This window comes from Anomaloglossus baeobatrachus, chromosome 12 (genome assembly GCF_048569485.1).
Source record: "Anomaloglossus baeobatrachus isolate aAnoBae1 chromosome 12, aAnoBae1.hap1, whole genome shotgun sequence".
In the NCBI taxonomy this organism is placed as follows: domain Eukaryota; kingdom Metazoa; phylum Chordata; class Amphibia; order Anura; family Aromobatidae; genus Anomaloglossus; species Anomaloglossus baeobatrachus.
The window spans coordinates 2,730,472-2,751,111 of record NC_134364.1 but is presented as its reverse complement, the minus strand read 5'-3'; the positions used below and the strand labels follow the sequence as shown (position 1 = coordinate 2,751,111).

The 20,640-nt window shown below is 54.0% G+C and overlaps 1 protein-coding gene across 11 annotated transcripts in view; it reads right to left on the bottom strand.

The window, feature by feature from the left end:
- Positions 1 to 20,640, bottom strand: part of CIPC (CLOCK interacting pacemaker) — a 125,713-nt gene that overhangs the window by 4,618 nt on the left and 100,455 nt on the right. For all 11 annotated transcript variants that reach the window (XR_012727726.1, XR_012727727.1, XR_012727731.1 and 8 more), the window contains one exon: positions 3,915 to 4,048. Coding sequence is in view for 5 of the 11 variants with exons in the window: in XM_075330761.1 (XP_075186876.1) it covers positions 3,915 to 4,048 (134 nt within the window). In the remaining 6 variants the exon portion in view is untranslated. The remainder of the gene's footprint in view (positions 1 to 3,914; positions 4,049 to 20,640) is intronic.

The following is a 20,640-nucleotide window of genomic DNA, read 5'->3' as shown; positions in this document are numbered from 1 at the left end:
ATGAGGGAGGCAGCGACAGAGGGCTGAGCTGGATGAGGAAGGCAGCAACGGAGGCCTGAGCCAGAAAGGACAAGCATTGACAAAGGGATGAGCCGGAAGAGGGAGATGGCGACAAAGGACTGAGTTGAAGAAGGGAGGCGGTGACAGAAGTCTGAGTCAGAGGAGCGAGGCTGCAACAGAGAGCTGAACTGGAGGAAGAAGGCAGTGATAAAAGGGCTGAACAAGAGGATGAAGGCGGCGACAAAGGGCTGAGCCGGAAGAGGGAGGTTGCGATGACAGAGGGCTGAGCCGGAGGAGGGAGGCAACGACAGAGGGCTGAGTAAGAGGAAGGAAGCAGCGACAGAGGGCTGAGCCAGAGGAGGGAGACAGTGATAGCCAGAGGAGGGAGGCGGTGACAGAAGGCTGAGCTAGAGGAGGGAGGCGCCGACAGAAGGCAGAGCCAGAGGAAGGAGGTGGCGACAGAGGGCTGAGCCAGAGGAGAGAAGCATTGACAGAGGGCTGAGCTGGATGAATGAAGCGGCGAAGGAGGGCTTAGCTGAATGAGGGAGGCGGCGACGGACGGCTGAGCCAGAGGAAAGAGACAGCGATAGAGGGCAGAGCTAGAGGAGGGAAGTGGCGACAGAGGGCTGAGCCAGAGGAGGGAGGTGGCGACAGAGGGCTGAGCCAGAGGAGGGAGGTGGCGACAGAGGGCTGAACAGAGGAGAGAAGCATTAACAGAGAGCTGAGCTGGATGAGTGAAGCAGCGAAGGAGGGTTGAGCTCGATGAAGGAGGCAGCATAGAGAGCTGTACCGGAAGAGGGAGGCGGTGACGGAGGGCTGAGCCAGAAAGGGCAAGCGTTGATAGAGGGCTGAGCCGGAAGAGGGATGTGGCGATTAAGGGATGAGTTGAAGGAGGGAGGCGGTGACAGAAGTCAGAGCCAGAGGAGGGAGGCTGCGACAGAGAGTCGAACCGAAGGAAGAAGGCAGCCATAAAAGGGCTGAACAAGGAGGACAAAGGTGGCAACAGAGGGCTGAGCCGGAAGAGGCAGGTTGCGACAACAGAAAGCTGAGCCGGAGGAGGGAAGCAACGACAGATGGCTGAGTAAGAGGAAGGAGGCAGCGATAGATGGCTGAGACAGAGGAAGACAGCGACAGCCAGAGGGGGGAGGTGGTGACAGAAAGCTGAGTCTGAGGAGGGAAGCGGTGACAGAGAGCCAAGCCAGAAGAGGGAGGTGGCGACAGAAGGCTGAGCTGGAGCAGGGAGGCAGCAACAGAGTGCTGAGCCGGAGGTGAGAGGCAGTAAAAGAGGGCTGAGCCGGAGGAGAGAGGCGGCAACAGAGTGCTGAGCCGGAGGTGAGAGGCAGTAAAAGAGGGCTGAGCCGGAGGAGAGATGCGGCAAGAAAGGGCTGTCAGTATCAGATGGCTATGCCAACATAGGAAGGTGGTGACAGAGTAAGAGGGCGTTGACAGAGGCTTGAACTTAAGGAGGGTGGAGACAGAAGCCTTAGCCATAGGAGGAGGGCAGTAATCTAGGCTGAAGGAAAATGGCGGCATCACAGGGTGGCACCAGAGGAGAAGGGCGGTAACAGCAGACTGCACTGGAGGAGGACAGCGATAGAGGCTTGAGCTGGTGGAGAAGGGCGACGACAGGGGAGAAGGGAAACAGAGGAGTCTGGCTTAAGCTACATGCGCACGCTGCAGTTTTGTTGTCAAAACAAAACTGCACCTTTGAGACAACAAACTGCATCAAAACTGCACCTTGTCCCAGAAATGTAAAAAAAGCCCACTTGTAATGATGCTGCATTTTTGGTGTGTTTTTGACCATGCGTTATTTCAGTAGAAGCTGCCAAAAGATAGAACACGCTGCAGTTTGTCAGAACTTTGAGACAAATAAACTGCCGACAAAAAACTGCAACATGCGCACAGGAAATCTGAATTCTCATAGACTTTGCAGGGAAGTCAAACGCAAGAACTTTCTGACATCAAAACTGCACCAAAAAAATGTCGCAAAAAACGTGATAAAATCTACAGCGCGAGCATGAAGCCTTAGGCTATATGTGCATGCTGCATTTTTTGATACAATTTTGTTGTCAGAAAGTTCTTATTTTTGACTTCCCAGCAAAGTCTATTCAAATTTGCTGTGCGTATGTTGTAGGTTTTTTTTTTGCAGTTTGTCACAAACTTCTGACAAATAAATTGCAGTATGATTTCAAATGTTAGGTAGAGTATGATCTGGAAAAGTATATTTTTGCATTTTGTCCCTGCGTTTCTCACTAGTGATGGGAGGAGCCGCAAATCAATCCCCTGCCGTCTCAGGGTCGGCGGGGGATTGATCCCTGGTATCGGGCCAGATGCCGGTCCCCATATCATCTATGGGGACCAGAATTCGGCGCAAAGGGGTAGGAGCAAGCCAATTGCCACCACACCAGGACAATAGGGAAGAGCCTGGTAAAGTGCTGGGATTGTTGCATCTAATGGATGTGACAATCCTGGGCGGCTGCAGGCTGCTATTTTTAGGCTGGGGGGCTCCCAATAACCATGGGTCTCCTCAGCCTGAGAATACAAGCTCCTAGCTGTCTGGCTTTATCTTGGCTGGTTATCAAAATTGGGATTTTTTTTTAATTATTTATTCAAATAATTTAAAAAATAATAAAAAAAAAAAGACGATAAAAGCTGCATGTGGTTCCTATTTTGATACACAGTCAAGAGAAGCGCACGGCTCGGGGCCACAGCCTGTAGCCGTGGGCTTTATCTGTGCTGGGTATCATAATATGGGGGGACCCTATGCCAACTTTTTATTATTTATTATTTTTACTGTATGCAATAGACCTGCACACCAGGTCTGTGATTGTAAGTGTCAGACAGGCTGTCACAATCACAGACGTTGGTGGGTGGAGGAAGAAAAATGAGCAGCCGTGGGAGCAGTGTACAGCTGCGCTGGTAAGCCGGTAAGTAATTTGCGCTTGCTTTCTTATTTTATTCTTTATTTATTTATTTTTTATTTCTCAGGTTTCTGACCCCTGCAGGTGCATTTGAGCCTGTGGGGGTCGAACTTCACAGTTCGATACACCCATCACTATTTTTTCACAAGATAAAAATAAACTCAAAAACGCATCAAAATCAAAATTAAGGCCCTGTGCGCACAGTATAGTTTTTGCTGTGTTTTTGGGTGCAGTTTGTAGCCCTAAACTGCATGCATTTCCTTCCCCATCAAAGTCTATGAGAATTCAGAAAGACTGTATGTACGTTATTTGCCTGCAGTTTTTGTCGAAGAAAAAAGAAGCAGCCCGTCACTTATTTTCTGTGTTTTTTCCATTGAATATAGTGAAGAAACGTATGGCCAAAAAAAGTATGGTAAAAACGCACCAAAAACGCACCAAAAGCGCATGCATTTTTTGATGCAATTTTCTGGCCAGAGCTGTGTTTTTCTGCCTGAGGGTGCGCGTTGTTTGCTGCAAAACAAATGATAGTGTGCACATAGCCTAACAAACGCACCCAAAATGCAGAATCATTACAAGCATTTCTTTTTTACTTCTCCAGGCTCTCTGGAACAAGGTGCAGTTTTTGGTGCGGTTTTTGGTGCAGTTTTTGGTACAGTTTTTGGTTGTTTTTGGTGCAGTTTTTGGTACAGTTTTTGGTTGTTTTTGGTACAGTTTTTGGTTGTTTTTGGTACAGTTTTTGGTGCAGTTTTTGGTGCAGTTTTTGGTGCAGATATTGTTATTTTTTTTTACAACATAACTTCAGCGTGCGCATGTAGCCTTACTGTGCTCTAAAGCCTGCAGCAGTCAGTGCACATCAGGCTCATCTGGGGCTGATCCATGGGAAAACAGGTCTTATCTTGACATCTGTTATTACTGGGCTGGATGCACATAGACATTGATTGTGTAAAGTGTCACAGTAAATCTTCTGTGACGTCCACATATAACCCGCCGTACCTGATCTATCAGATTCTGCAGGACTAGCAGAGGGGAGTGGTGGGACGGAGGACACGGGGGGCTGCAGTGGGATGATGGTGCACCGTCCTCGGCGTCGGTCTGCTCCACACAACTCAGGCACTCAGATGCAGCATCTACAAAAGAAATCACAAAGTCTCAGACGCAAGATACAGCAAGAGCCCGGCAAAAACACACGGCACATCAGAACGGGCATGGATGTGGCACTGCTGTCAGGAGCCTTCTCAATGTGCCATATGCCCACACTGACAAGGAGAGCTCAGCCAATGAGCCAGCGCGGGCCAGCCCCGACAATGAGGGCTTTGTGCACATGACAGCCCATAATAATGAAGAGACCGGTAGGGGTGCGGTCCATTATAGAAGTCCTCAGGCCTGGCAGGACAGAAGGCAGCGATGATCTCCCAGTATGGCCTCACTCCCACCAATGATCGTCATCCCTACGGGTGAGACGAGCCTCATGTGTGCATCATGCCAGTGCTATACAGGTGTGCACATCATGCCAGTACTATACAGGTGTGCGCATCATGCCAGTGCTATACAGGAGTGCGCATCATGCCAGTGCTATACAGGTGTGCGCATCATGCCAGTGCTATACAGGTGTGCGCATCATGCCAGTGCTATACAGGTGTGCGCATCATGCCAGTGCTATACAGGTGTGCGCATCATGCCAGTGCTATACAGGTGTGCGCATCATGCCAGTGCTATACAGGTGTGCGCATCATGCCAGTGCTATACAGGAGTGCGCATCATGCCAGTGCTATACAGGTGTGCGCATCATGCCAGTGCTATACAGGTGTGCACATCATGCCAGTGCTATACAGGTGTGCGCATCATGCCAGTGCTATACAGGTGTGCGCATCATGCCAGTGCTATACAGGTGTGCGCATCATGCCAGTGCTATACAGGTGTGCGCATCATGCCAGTGCTATACAGGTGTGCGCATCATGCCAGTGCTATACAGGAGTGCGCATCATGCCAGTGCTATACAGGTGTGCGCATCATGCCAGTGCTATACAGGTGTGCGCATCATGCCAGTGCTATACAGGTGTGCGCATCATGCCAGTGCTATACAGGTGTGCGCATCATGCCAGTGCTATACAGGTGTGCGCATCATGGCAGTGCTATACAGGTGTGCGCATCATGCCAGTTGTGAGGTAAATCCGGAGATATGACGATAAATCATGATATTCAAGTATGTCAGGAAGCCCTCTCCTGGTGTCACCCCCCCTTTCCTTCACACAACTGGTTTAGCAACAAATCCCATGGCCATGTCCTGTGATATGGAGATGAGGTGGTGTGGGAACAATGGACACAGGATGACTCCCTGCCGTCACCCTGTAACAAGAGTTGTATCTCATTAGCAAGGCTATGGAACTAGCTAGACAGAACGACTCCAGTAAAAAATGGTTCATATCTCGCAAGCCATATTTCCGATAAATATGGCAACCATAAAAATGGTGTCTCCGCATGTGGACGATGCCGGCACCCCCTTTTTATGGGAGCAGGACATTGGGAAATGCCCCAGGCGTGATATCAGCCAATGGGGAACTGGCAGACAGGTCATGAGTCCCCTCGTTCTGTAGCTAAATTCATAACTGTCACAATGAGAGCATTGGCGTCCGCCTACGACGCTCCCAGGCAAAGTTATGGCCCATATTCCATGTTGGGATATTGTCCATAACTCAAGCCAGGGGTGGAGCAGTGCTCCCTCTGAGGTCACGAAGGTAGGAGGGGACCTGGATCTGCCCAGGTTGATAACCCTACTTCGGCCAATTTCCAGTGTTCTTTCGCTGGGGGTCACGTGTGAGAAACATCTGTGGGAGTTCCTGGAAACCTGGTCTACAGCGCCCCCCTGTGGCCAGACGCACAAGGTAACTGATTGAATTTGCATACCTGTTTGTAACCCATGCTTTGTCTGTAACTGTACTCTGACATATGTATATTCTGTAGATCTCCTATTGTATATATTGTAGTTTCTAGTGTGCTTTAGGCTGATTAAATTATATAATTAATCTTGGGCTGTTCTGTTATCTCGATCTTGAATCCCACGTCTGTGTGTTCGGCTAATAGTTACCGTAAATCGGTTGGTGGCAGCGAATTGTGCCAAGGATTATTGTGGGGAGGCCAGTGAGATTCGGGGAGATTTTATATATTCCGCCCGCGGAGGTCGGGGGAATATATACCTTACTCTCACCGGGGACCCTTCAATAATCGGCATAAGTAGTATAGCGGCCTCCTTGCTTATTGTCGGGCAATTCCATAATTGGCCTGACTATAAGAGGGGCGCTAGAGAGCGCGTCACGTGCTCTGTCGGTCGGGAGGTATAAAGGAGGGGTGACCCCCCACTTGTTACCCCCCGATTGTGACGTACTGGTAGCCAGCGCGGGGGATTTCTGAGTGACCCCCCCGGTGGTTTGTGACATATTGGTGGCATAGCAGTGGGATCGAGATAATAGTGTGTGTGAGTGTGAGACCCATACTCCCAGACACTAAAGACTGCCTGCAGCAGCTGTGGCTGCTGGGGTCTTCAGACTAGCTCAACACTAGAGTGTCAGAGTGCAGATACTGTAAGGTGTGTGGAGGCATCAGGTGTCAGTTCTGGGTCAGTGACCAAAAGTCTGCAAGAATGGCTGATGGCACCAGGAGCAGAGCTATGCAACTGGCCAATGCTAAGGCAGGAGCCGAAGAGAGGGAGGACGGTGCTGTGGGCAGTAATGAGGAGGTTGCCCACGAGTCCTCCAGGAGCTCGACGCCAGAAAACCGTTCTGCAGATGACAGCGCACAAGCTGGCAATTATGGACAAGATGAGGAGCAGCTCACCCAAGGGTCCTCAACGAGCCAGATGCCAGCCCTCCGCTCTGCAATGGACAGTGAATCACCAGGCTCCGCAGCGGGCCGCAGATCACCACGTGCCATTCCACCGAGCCTGGGAGGCTCGGATAGCCTTCTTCAAATGGCTATGGCCCTTCTCCAGGCTGGAGACCAGGAGGGCTACAAGGGACTCCTGGCAGAGCGCAGGGCAGAGCGGCAAGCAGCGCGTGAGGCTGAGGCTGCGGAGCGGCAGGCAGCGCGTGAAGAGCGCCAGGCAGAGCGTGACTACCAGCTGCAGCTAGCTCAGCTCCGGCCCTCATCAGCCACACGTGACCTTCAAGACACCAAACTTCCAAAGGTCCGTGTTGAGGACTTCCCAGTGCTGGAGAAGGATGGAGACTTGGACTCTTTCTTAACTGCTTTTGAACGGACTTGCTTGCAGCACCATCTGAACAAGGACCAGTGGGCCAAATACCTGACCCCCCGTTTAAGGGGTAAGGCCCTGGATATCCTTGGGGACTTGCCTGCTGAGGCAGATCAGGGCTACGACACCATCAAGCGGGCCCTGATCCAACAGTACAACCTCACCCCGGAGTCCTACCGCAAGAAGTTCCGGAGCCTACAGAAGGGACCAAAGGACTCCTGGGCTGACCACCGGCGGGCACTTGCCCGAGCTGCCGACCACTGGACCCAAGGCCTGCAGCTTTCCACCGGACCGGAGATCCTGGACTTGTTCATCACGGAGCAACTCTTGTGGAACTGCCCTGAGGATCTCCGCCAGTTCATCCGAGACCAGAAGCCAAAGGGGTCCACGGCTACAGCTGCCCTTGCCGATGACTACACCAACAACCGGGCCCCTGAGGCCAGGAGAGCGGCCACCAGCAGCACCTGGAGAGGGGGTAAGATGAATTCTGCGACTGCCCCACCTGCCCCTAGACTGCAGGGGGTGTCCCCCTCAACTCCCCTCTCCAGGCCCGTGGCGGAACCAAGACGGTGCCACCAGTGCAACCTACCTGGACACTTCAAGGCCATGTGCCCTCAGCGTCCCAAGGCCCCGGCTCCGTCCCCATCCCAAGGGCCACCCAAGGTGTATTGTGTGGGTGGGGGTGGTGGTAGGTCCCTGGACAGCTTCCAACCTGTCACCGTCGGCCGGTCTGTGACCATAGGACTGCGAGACAGCGCCTCGGAGGTGACTCTGGTGCGGCCTGAGATGGTGTCCCCCCAAGACTTGATCCCGGGAAAAACCCTCGCTGTCTCCGGGATTGGAGGCACTGACCCGGCGCTGCCTGTTGCTGACATTTATGTGGACTGGGGCGCAGGGCGAGGGGTGAGGGAGGTGGGGGTAACTGATCGGATCCCTGCAAACGTGCTACTTGGGACAGATTTGGGGCAGATAACCTCCCAGTTCGGGCCCCAACCAAGGGCTGAACCTTCAGCCAGTACTGACATGACTCCTGACAATGTTAATGTGTTATCTATGAATGATGTAAGGGAGGAGGGAGTGAACTCTGATATTTCTGCTTGCACAGACACCATAGACACACACGCAGCTGCAGCTGTGACAGGAGGGGAGGGGGTCAGAGAAAGGTGTGACAATGCCTCTACAAGTAACCAGCCTGTGAGCTGGGATCTGTTGCCCTCTGCAGGGATAAGCAGAGAGCAGGGTGCTGCAGGGGGAGGACCAGTGTGTGGGGTGGGGGCTACCACAGCAAATGTGGGGTCCCCAGAGATTTCACAGCGGGGTTCTGTTGCTGCAGGAGGGGAACAGGCAGGTGAGATTGGGGCCGGTCCAGGAGCGGAAGTGCTCCCAGGTAAGATCTCGGTGCATGGTTCCCCCACAACCGGGGTGTCAGGAAGCCAGGTAGGTCTGCCTGAACCGGCGACTTGGTCAGGAACGGAGGAGGAGCAGGCACGACCCACGGTCGCAGCGGCTGTGGCCGCTGTCACCCGCAGTGGGAGTGCTGGAAGCCAAGGGGCCTCCCGGAGGTCCGATAGCTCTTCCCCTTCTGACCAAGTGGCAGCCGAGTCAGGTGGAGGCCAGGACACAGGTCCCGGGGTACTGACTGAAGATGTGACAGTCTCGTCGATTCTGGCCACATCTAGTCAGGGGTTTCAGGCAGCGTTAGAAGCTGACGACAGCCTGAAAGCTCTTAAGGAGCAGGCGGCACAGCCTCCCTCGGACTCGGACCCGGAGCGAGTGGTCTGGGACCAAGGACGGCTGTACCGGGCCACGGTCCAGCAGGGTTCACCGGAGGCGTGGCCCAGGGACCGACAGTTGGTGGTACCCTATCCGTTCCGGACGGAGTTGTTGCGGATCGCACATGAGATTCCGATGGCCGGACACCTAGGGATCGCTAAGACCAAGGCCAGGTTAAACCAGCATTTCTACTGGCCAAAAATGGGGGCCGATGTGGCTGCCTACTGCCGTTCGTGTGAAACCTGTCAGAGAGTGGGGAAGGCGGGGCCACGCCCCAAAGCCCCACTAGTATCTCTGCCAATCATCGATGAGCCTTTCAGGAGGGTGGCTGTGGATCTGGTCGGCCCGCTGGCCATCCCCAGCAGCTCCGGGAAACGCTTCATACTGACGGTAGTGGACTATGCCACCCGGTACCCAGAAGCAGTGGCCTTGTCGTCCATTCGGGCTGACAAGGTGGCCACCGCATTGCTGGAGATTTTCTCCCGAGTGGGTTTTCCCCAGGAAATGCTCACTGACCGGGGGACCCAATTCATGTCCCAGCTGATGGAGGCCCTCTGTAAGCAAGTCCAGGTGCGACATCTGGTGGCCAGCCCGTACCATCCACAGACTAATGGCCTGTGCGAGCGGTTCAATGGCACCTTAAAGCAGATGCTTAAGATGTTGGTCGACTCCCATGGGCGTGACTGGGAGCGGTATCTCCCACACCTGTTATTTGCTTACCGGGAGGTTCCACAGGCCTCAACAGGATTCTCACCGTTTGAGCTCCTGTACGGGCGACGTGTGCGGGGCCCCCTGGCTCTGGTGAAAGAGGCTTGGGAAGGGGATTTGGCCACCCCTGGAGTGTCGGTTATCGAGTATGTCATGCGCTTCCGGGACAAAATGCAGGCCTTGACGCAACTGGTACACGACAATATGGCTCAAGCCCAGGCCGATCAGAAGCGTTGGTACGACCAGAACGCTTGTGAGAGGACCTACCAAGTGGGTCAAAAGGTGTGGGTACTGGTCCCCGTACCACAGGACAAGCTTCAGGCAGCCTGGGAAGGCCCATACCTCGTGTACCAGCAGCTCAACCCTGTGACGTACCTGGTCACCCTGGACCCTGCCCGTGGAAGGCGGAAGCCCTTCCATGTGAACATGATGAAGGCACATCATGAGCGGGAGGCATGTGCGCTCCCCGTGTGCAACCTGCCCGAGGAGGGAGAAGCGGAAACCCTCTTGGATATGCTAGCCCAGGTTAGGGCAGGCGGATCCATGGAGGATGTGGAGGTTGGCCACCAGCTCTTGGAGGACCAACAGTCCCAGCTGTGGGCCACCCTCCTCCCCTTCCGGGGGTTGTTTACCAACCAGCCCGGAAGGACCGACTTGGCTGTCCATCACGTGGACACTGGGGATCATCCCCCGATCCGGCGTTCAGCATATCGGGTCTCCCTGGAGGTGCAGCAACACATGCGCCAGGAGATTGACGAGATGCTGAAGCTGGGGGTGATCCAGGCATCCAACAGCGCTTGGGCCTCGCCTGTAGTCCTCGTCCCTAAGAAGGACCGAACCACTCGGTTCTGCGTGGACTACAGGGGGCTCAATGCGGTCACGGTCGCCGATGCGTACCCAATGCCACGCATCGATGACCTGCTCGATCAGTTGGCCGGGGCTCAGTACCTGACCATCATGGATCTGAGCCGGGGATATTGGCAGATCCCCCTGACTCGCAAGGCCAGGGAACGCTCTGCCTTTATTACCCCATTTGGACTGTACGAGTCCACGGTGATGCCATTCGGGATGAGGAATGCCCCTGCCACTTTCCAGCGGATGGTCAACACCCTGCTCAAGGGACTTGAAGGGTACGCGGCCGCGTACCTGGATGACATTGCCGTCTTCAGTCCCACCTGGGAGGACCACCTAGAGCATCTAGCACAGGTGCTCAGGCGGATCCACCGGGCAGGTTTGACCATCAAGCCGGGAAAGTGTCAGCTGGCCATGAGCGAGGTCCAGTACCTCGGTCACCGGGTAGGTGGGAGAACACTGAAGCCCGAGCCTGAGAAAGTGGAAGCCATCGCATCCTGGCCCACCCCCAGGACCAAGAAGCAGGTGATGTCCTTCTTGGGGACCGCTGGGTACTATAGGAGGTTTGTTCCATGCTATAGTAGCCTGGCAAAGCCCTTGACGGACCTCACCAAGAAGAAGCTGCCCTCTGCAGTCGATTGGACAATGGACTGCGAGACAGCCTTCCGGGCCCTAAAGGACGCCCTGTCCAGCCCGCCCGTGCTACAGGCAGCCGACTTCACGCGGCCGTTTGTAGTACAGACCGACGCCAGTGACTTCGGCCTCGGTGCGGTGCTCAGCCAGGTGGACTCTGCGAGCCAAGAGCACCCAGTCTTGTACCTGAGCAGGAAGCTGTTACCAAGGGAAGTTGCCTATTCCACGATGGAGAAGGAGTGCCTGGCCATAGTGTGGGCCCTGCAGCGTCTGCAACCCTATCTATACGGGCGCCACTTCATCGTGGAGACGGACCACAATCCCCTCAGCTGGTTGCACACCGTCTCTGGGACGAATGGGCGATTGTTGCGATGGAGCCTTGCGCTCCAGCAATACAACTTCACCATTCGCCACAAAAGGGGCCGTGACCACGGTAACGCAGACGGGCTGTCCCGACAAGGAGAGGTCGCGGACGGGCGCACGGGGGAACACCGGAGTGTGCTGCCCCCTAGCGCCCTCAAAAGGGGGGAGGTGTGAGGTAAATCCGGAGATATGACGATAAATCATGATATTCCAGTATGTCAGGAAGCCCTCTCCTGGTGTCACCCCCCCTTTCCTTCACACAACTGGTTTAGCAACAAATCCCATGGCCATGTCCTGTGATATGGAGATGAGGTGGTGTGGGAACAATGGACACAGGATGACTCCCTGCCGTCACCCTGTAACAAGAGTTGTATCTCATTAGCAAGGCTATGGAACTAGCTAGACAGAACGACTCCAGTAAAAAATGGTTCATATCTCGCAAGCCATATTTCCGATAAATATGGCAACCATAAAAATGGTGTCTCCGCATGTGGACGATGCCGGCACCCCCTTTTTATGGGAGCAGGACATTGGGAAATGCCCCAGGCGTGATATCAGCCAATGGGGAACTGGCAGACAGGTCATGAGTCCCCTCGTTCTGTAGCTAAATTCATAACTGTCACAATGAGAGCATTGGCGTCCGCCTACGACGCTCCCAGGCAAAGTTATGGCCCATATTCCATGTTGGGATATTGTCCATAACTCAAGCCAGGGGTGGAGCAGTGCTCCCTCTGAGGTCACGAAGGTAGGAGGGGACCTGGATCTGCCCAGGTTGATAACCCTACTTCGGCCAATTTCCAGTGTTCTTTCGCTGGGGGTCACGTGTGAGAAACATCTGTGGGAGTTCCTGGAAACCTGGTCTACAGCGCCCCCCTGTGGCCAGACGCACAAGGTAACTGATTGAATTTGCATACCTGTTTGTAACCCATGCTTTGTCTGTAACTGTACTCTGACATATGTATATTCTGTAGATCTCCTATTGTATATATTGTAGTTTCTAGTGTGCTTTAGGCTGATTAAATTATATAATTAATCTTGGGCTGTTCTGTTATCTCGATCTTGAATCCCACGTCTGTGTGTTCGGCTAATAGTTACCGTAAATCGGTTGGTGGCAGCGAATTGTGCCAAGGATTATTGTGGGGAGGCCAGTGAGATTCGGGGAGATTTTATATATTCCGCCCGCGGAGGTCGGGGGAATATATACCTTACTCTCACCGGGGACCCTTCAATAATCGGCATAAGTAGTATAGCGGCCTCCTTGCTTATTGTCGGGCAATTCCATAATTGGCCTGACTATAAGAGGGGCGCTAGAGAGCGCGTCACGTGCTCTGTCGGTCGGGAGGTATAAAGGAGGGGTGACCCCCCACTTGTTACCCCCCGATTGTGACGTACTGGTAGCCAGCGCGGGGGATTTCTGAGTGACCCCCCCGGTGGTTTGTGACACCAGTGCTATACAGGTGTGCGCATCATGGCAGTGCTATACAGGTGTGCGCATCATGCCAGTGCTATACAGGTGTGCGCATCATGCCAGTGCTATACAGGTGTGCGCATCATGCCAGTGCTATACAGGTGTGCGCATCATGCCAGTGCTATACAGGAGTGCGCATCATGCCAGTGCTATACAGGTGTGCGCATCATGCCAGTGCTATACAGGTGTGCGCATCATGCCAGTGCTATACAGGTGTGCGCATCATGCCAGTGCTATACAGGTGTGCGCATCATGCCAGTGCTATACAGGTGTGCGCATCATGCCAGTGCTATACAGGTGTGCGCATCATGCCAGTGCTATACAGGTGTGCGCATCATGCCAGTGCTATACAGGTGTGCTCATCATGCCAGTGCTATACAGGTGTGCGCATCATGCCAGTGCTATACAGGAGTGCGCATCATGCCAGTGCTATACAGGAGTGCGCATCATGCCAGTGCTATACAGGTGTGCGCATCATGCCAGTGCTATACAGGAGTGCGCATCATGCCAGTGCTATACAGGTGTGCGCATCATGCCAGTGCTATACAGGTGTGCGCATCATGCCAGTGCTATACAGGTGTGCGCATCATGCCAGTGCTATACAGGAGTGCGCATCATGCCAGTGCTATACAGGTGTGCGCATCATGCCAGTGCTATACAGGTGTGCGCATCATGCCAGTGCTATACAGGTGTGCGCATCATGCCAGTGCTATACAGGTGTGCGCATCATGCCAGTGCTATACAGGTGTGCGCATCATGCCAGTGCTATACAGGTGTGCGCATCATGCCAGTGCTATACAGGAGTGCGCATCATGCCAGTGCTATACAGGTGTGCGCATCATGCCAGTGCTATACAGGTGTGCGCATCATGCCAGTGCTATACAGGTGTGCGCATCATGCCAGTGCTATACAGGTGTGCGCATCATGCCAGTGCTATACAGGTGTGCGCATCATGCCAGTGCTATACAGGTGTGCGCATCATGCCCGTGCTATACAGGTGTGCGCATCATGCCAGTGCTATACAGGTGTGCGCATCATGCCAGTGCTATACAGGTGTGCGCATCATGCCAGTGCTATACAGGTGTGCGCATCATGCCAGTGCTATACAGGTGTGCGCATCATGCCAGTGCTATACAGGTGTGCGCATCATGCCAGTGCTATACAGGTGTGCGCATCAGGCCAGTGCTATACAGGTGTGCGCATCATGCCAGTGCTATACAGGTGTGCGCATCATGCCAGTGCTATACAGGTGTGCGCATCATGCCAGTGCTATACAGGTGTGCGCATCATGCCAGTGCTATACAGGTGTGCGCATCATGCCAGTGCTATACAGGTGTGCGCATCATGCCAGTGCTATACAGGTGTGCGCATCATGCCAGTGCTATACAGGTGTGCGCATCATGCCAATGCTATACAGGTGTGCGCATCATGCCAGTGCTATACAGGTGTGCGCATCATGCCAGTGCTATACAGGTGTGCGCATCATGCCAGTGCTATACAGGTGTGCGCATCATGCCAGTGCTATACAGGTGTGCGCATCATGCCAGTGCTATACAGGTGTGCGCATCATGCCAGTGCTATACAGGAGTGCGCATCATGCCAGTGCTATACAGGTGTGCGCATCATGCCAGTGCTATACAGGTGTGCGCATCATGCCAGTGCTATACAGGTGTGCGCATCATGCCAGTGCTATACAGGTGTGCGCATCATGCCAGTGCTATACAGGTGTGCGCATCATGCCAGTGCTATACAGGTGTGCGCATCATGCCAGTGCTATACAGGAGTGCGCATCATGCCAGTGCTATACAGGTGTGCGCATCATGCCAGTGCTATACAGGTGTGCGCATCATGGCAGTGCTATACAGGTGTGCGCATCATGCCAGTGCTATACAGGTGTGCGCATCATGCCAGTGCTATACAGGTGTGCGCATCATGCCAGTGCTATACAGGTGTGCGCATCATGCCAGTGCTATACAGGTGTGCGCATCATGCCAGTGCTATACAGGTGTGCGCATCATGCCAGTGCTATACAGGTGTGCGCATCATGCCAGTGCTATACAGGTGTGCGCATCATGCCAGTGCTATACAGGTGTGCGCATCATGCCAGTGCTATACAGGTGTGCGCATCATGCCAGTGCTATACAGGTGTGCGCATCATGCCAGTGCTATACAGGTGTGCGCATCATGCCAGTGCTATACAGGTGTGCTCATCATGCCAGTGCTATACAGGTGTGCGCATCATGCCAGTGCTATACAGGTGTGCGCATCATGCCAGTGCTATACAGGTGTGCGCATCATGCCAGTGCTATACAGGTGTGCGCATCATGCCAGTGCTATACAGGTGTGCGCATCATGCCAGTGCTATACAGGTGTGCGCATCATGCCAGTGCTATACAGGAGTGCGCATCATGCCAGTGCTATACAGGTGTGCGCATCATGCCAGTGCTATACAGGTGTGCGCATCATGCCAGTGCTATACAGGTGTGCGCATCATGCCAGTGTTATACAGTTGTGCGCATCATGCCAGTGCTATACAGGTGTGCGCATCATGCCAGTGCTATACAGGTGTGCGCATCATGCCAGTGCTATACAGGTGTGCGCATCATGCCAGTGCTATACAGGTGTGCGCATCATGCCAGTGCTATACAAGTGTGCGCATCATGCCAGTGCTATACAGGTGTGCGCATCATGCCAGTACTATACAGGTGTGCGCATCATGCCAGTGCTATACAGGTGTGCGCATCATGCCAGTGCTATACAGGTGTGCGCATCATGCCAGTGCTATACAGGTGTGCGCATCATGCCAGTGCTATACAGGTGTGCACATCATGCCAGTGCTATACAGGTGTGCGCATCATGCCAGTGCTATACAGGTGTGCGCATCATGCCAGTGCTATACAGGTGTGCACATCATGCCAGTGCTATACAGGTGTGCGCATCATGCCAGTGCTATACAGGTGTGCGCATCATGCCAGTGCTATACAGGTGTGCGCATCATGCCAGTGCTATACAGGAGTGCGCATCATGCCAGTGCTATACAGGTGTGCGCATCATGCCAGTGCTATACAGGTGTGCCCATCATGCCAGTGCTATACAGGTGTGCGCATCATGCCAGTGCTATACAGGTGTGCACATCATGCCAGTGCTATACAGGTGTGCACATCATGCCAATGCTATACAGGAGTGCGCATCATGCCAGTGCTATACAGGAGTGCGCATCATGCCAGTGCTATACAGGTGTGCGCATCATGCCAGTGCTATACAGGTGTGCCCATCATGCCAGTGCTATACAGGTGTGCGCATCATGCCAGTGCTATACAGGTGTGCACATCATGCCAGTGCTATACAGGTGTGCGCATCATGCCAGTGCTATACAGGTGTGCGTATCATGCCAGTGCTATACAGGTGTGCGCATCATGCCAGTGCTATACAGGTGTGCGCATCATGCCAGTGCTATACAGGTATGCACATCATGCCAGTGCTATACAGGTGTGCGCATCATGCCAGTGCTATACAGGTGTGCACATTGTTCGCCTACCATCCGTATCACATGCGTTTTAATATCAGAACACTCGATGTACATTCCTGTTAGTTGTCAGAGATAATAATGCAATCAAACCTAAACAACGGATGGATATCCTGCAGCGATATAATGTTACAGCCGCTACATACGGATAATAAACGTGCAGCCTTCCGTGTCTTTCATGTGGCAATAAAGTGGATTTATCCTGGTGTAACCTAATATATACTGGATTTTTCAGATAATAAGACGCACTTTTCCTCCCAAAATTTTGGGAGGAAAATGAGGGGTGCGTCTTAAAATCCGAATATAGCTTTACCTGGGTGTTACATCTCGTGGCTCTCCTGAGGCAAGGACTGAGGCAGTCTCCCATTCCTTGCCTGCCACGAGCACTCCTGCTCAGCAGCGCCGAAGGTCTGCCAGACTGCGCAGTGTGCAGGAGATACCTTCTCAGAGAGGCAGCAGAAGGGTGACACCTAGTGGTTCTCCTGTTACAAGGAGTGAAGCAGTCTCCCATTCCTGGCCTGCCGCGGCTCTTCCTGCTCAGCGGCCCCTCCTGCTCAGCGGCCCCGAAGGTCTGCGAGGCTGCGCAATGTGCAGAGGTTTGCTGCTCAGGGAAGCAGTCAGATTCCCGTTATCTCTGCACATTGTGAGACCGAGGATCCCGCCTCTATTTCCCAGAGGCAGGAGGGTGAGCATGTGCAATGCGTGGTGGGTCCTGATTCGCTTACTGACGTCACACGGCTTGATGACAAGGCTGGTGACGTGGTGAATCCTGACTGGCCAGGCTGGGACATCGTGGACCCTGATTGGGTCAAGTCCATCATCTCCACCTCGCGCCCTCCCTCGGGTGGAGCTGCACCTCCTTAAAAGCTCCCCCTGCCATCATGGCGGCGCACGACCGTCCTTCTATGTTTGGATGTCTGGCAGCGTGCTGCCACGCCACTGCTCAGGCATTACTGTCTCTTGTGGGCTTGGCCCTTGCTGCTCCGGCAGTACCTCGTTTGCAGGCCGTGTTCCTGCCTTGCTGCTCTGGCAGTACCCCCGTCAACAGGCCGTGTTCCTGTCCCAGGTGAGCTCCTTAAGTCTCCACCGGACTCACCTGGTTATTGAAAGCACACGTGCGTGGGCACCTCTGTGCTACCCTCGTGCCATATTCTCGTGACTTCCACTGGCACACGTGCGTGGGCACCTCTGTGCTTCCCCGTGCAACAGGTACACCGAGCCGTGAGATCTGTGCCATACAACCCTCACGGGTTAGGGCAGATCGGTGTACATAGATCGTCTGTGACATTCCAGACGATCGCTAGCAGCAACCCGCTCACTCTTCACCCACCATAGCGGCGGTCCCTTACACCGCACAGTGGACCTTGACCGGCGGAAGCTGTCCATTCCCCATCTTGGCACGCTTCCCCGGGTCCCCCTCGTAACACCTGGGGGTCCTGTCTGTGCGGAAATCGGGTGCCTGTGGCTGCGTGCAAGCGGCCGGGTATCTGTGCTTGCCTGCAGGTGGCAGCCTGGTGCCTGTGGCAGCATGCGGGCGGCAGTCGGGTGCCTGTGCCTGCGGCACTGACAGGCACCCGACTGCCGCCCGCACGCAGCCACAGGTACACGGCTGCTGTCCGCACGCAGCCATAGGCACCCGGACGCTTGCACGCAGGGTGTGCAGGCCGCCTGCTGGCTGCCACTGTGCGTACGGCAGGCGGCTGTGCAGCAGATTACCCAGTTTGTCCGTGGTCCCAGTTTCAAATGATGGCGCCGGGAGAGTGTGCGTGCGCAGATGGAGCTCTTGGATGAGAGCTCCATCTGCGCATGCGCCGCTCCAGGCGCCATCATTTGAACCGGGACCGCGGCACTGGGACACTCACCGCACTGGCCTGCTGCACGACTCACTCGCTGCTGCCGCCACCACGGACCCCGTGGCACCTGCCACCACAAACGTCGCAGCACCTGCCACCACGGACCCCGCAGCACCTGCCACCACGGACCCCGCCGCTACTGACCCACCGCGCCTGCCACCACGGACCCTGCTGCCACTGACCCACCGCGCCTGCCAGCACAATCTCTTTCCTGTGACCCCGCTTCACCACCACTGCTGCCCCCCTCAGGCAAGAGAACACCAGAGTATAAGTCGGACCCCATTTTTATTTTTTTACCTTTTTTATGTCTAAATTTGGGGTGCGTCTTATAATCCGGTGCATCTTATAAAGCGAAAAATACGGTAATTAATAACAGCATGGAGTCCCCTCCTATTTTTGGTAGCCAGCAAAGGTAAAGCAGTCAGCTGGGGGCTGATATTATGAGACTGGGAAGGCCCATGGTTATTGGGCTCTTCTTAGCCTAAAAATAGCAGCCCACTGCATCCCCAAAACTAGTACATCCATTAGATGCGACAATTTTGGCCCTTCACTTCACTGGCAATTATGGTAATGATAGTTGGGGTTAATGTCAACTATGTAGCAACAGCTAGCATCAACCCCAGGGATAAGCAATGGAGAGGTGTCTTTATATCAAAATATGCTTTTTGACACTTTCCCTGGTACACCATTTTATTAAAAAGTAAGAAAAAATATGCAGGTCCAACATAGTGCAGGGAAGGAAACATGAAAGAAAGAAAAACAAACAATACATAAAGCAAAGTTTTCAGGTCTATCCCAGTCCAGCGGATCCCAAGACGTTCCTCGATTCCGTAGATTAAAGGCTATGGAGCAGAACGTCCGAAGTGTTAAGGCTCATCAGTGTCCCTGGTGTCGCGGAGCACAGGGCGAGGGAGAGTGGTTACTGCTTAAAGGCTATGGAGCAGAACGTCCGGAGTGTTAAGGCTCATCAGTGTCCCTGGTGTCGCGGAGCACAGTGTGAGGGAGAGTGGTTACTGCTTAAAGGCTATGGAGCAGAACGTCCGAAGTGTTAAGGCTCATCAGTGTCCCTGGTGTCGCAGAGCACAGCGTGAGGGAGAGTGGTTACTGCTTAAAGGCTATGGAGCAGAACGTCCGGAGCGTTAAGGCTCATCAGTGTCCCTGGTGTCGCGGAGCACAGCGTGAGGAAGAGTGGTTACTGCTTAAAGGCTATGGAGCAGAACGTCTGGAGTGTTAAAGCTCATCAGTGTCCCTGGTGTCGCGGAGCACAGTGTGAGGGAGAGTGGTTACTGCTTAAAGGCTATGGAGCAGAACGTCCGGAGTGTTAAGGCTCATCAGTGTCCCTGGTGTCGCGGAGCACAGTGTGAGGGAGAGTGGTTACTGCTTAAAGGCTATGGAGCAGAACGTCCGGAGTGTTAAAGCTCAACAGTGTCCCTGGTGTCGCGGAGCACAGTGTGAGGGAGAGTGGTTACTGCTTAAAGGCTATGGAGCAGAATGTCTGGAGTGTTAAGGCTCATCAGTGTCCCTGGTGTCGCGGAGCACAGTGTGAGGGAGAGTGGTTACTGCTTAAAGGCTATGGAGCAGAACGTCTGGAGTGTTAAAGCTCATCAGTGTCCCTGGTGTCGCGGAGCACAGTGTGAGGGAGAGTGGTTACTGCTTAAAGGCTATGGAGCAGAACGTCTGGAGTGTTAAAGCTCATCAGTGTCCCTGGTGTCGCGGAGCACAGTGTGAGGGAGAGTGGTTACTGCTTAAAGGCTATGGAGCAGAACGTCCGGAGTGTTAAGGCTCATCAGTGTCCCTGGTGTCGCGGAGCACAGCGTGAGGAAGAGTGGTTACTGCTTAAAGGCTATGGAGCAGAACGTCTGGAGTGTTAAGGCTCATCAGTGTCCCTGGTGTCGCGGAGCACAGCGTGAGGAAGAGTGGTTACTGCTTAAAGGCTATGGAGCAGAACGTCCGGAGTGTTAAAGCTCATCAGTGTCCCTGGTGTCGCGGAACACAGTGTGAGGGAGAGTGGTTACTGCTTAAAGGCTATGGAGCAGAACGTCTGGACTGTTAAGGCTCATCAGTGTCCCTGGTGTCGCGGAGCACAGCGTGAGGGAGAGTGGTTACTGCTTAAAGGCTATGGAGCAGAATGTCCGGAGTGTTAAGGCTCATCAGTGTCCCTGGTGTCGCGGAGCACAGCGTGAGGAAGAGTGGTTACTGCTTAAAGGCTATGGAGCAGAACGTCCGGAGTGTTAAGGCTCATCAGTGTCCCTGGTGTCGCGGAGCAGAGGGTGAGGGAGAGTGGTTACTGCTTAAAG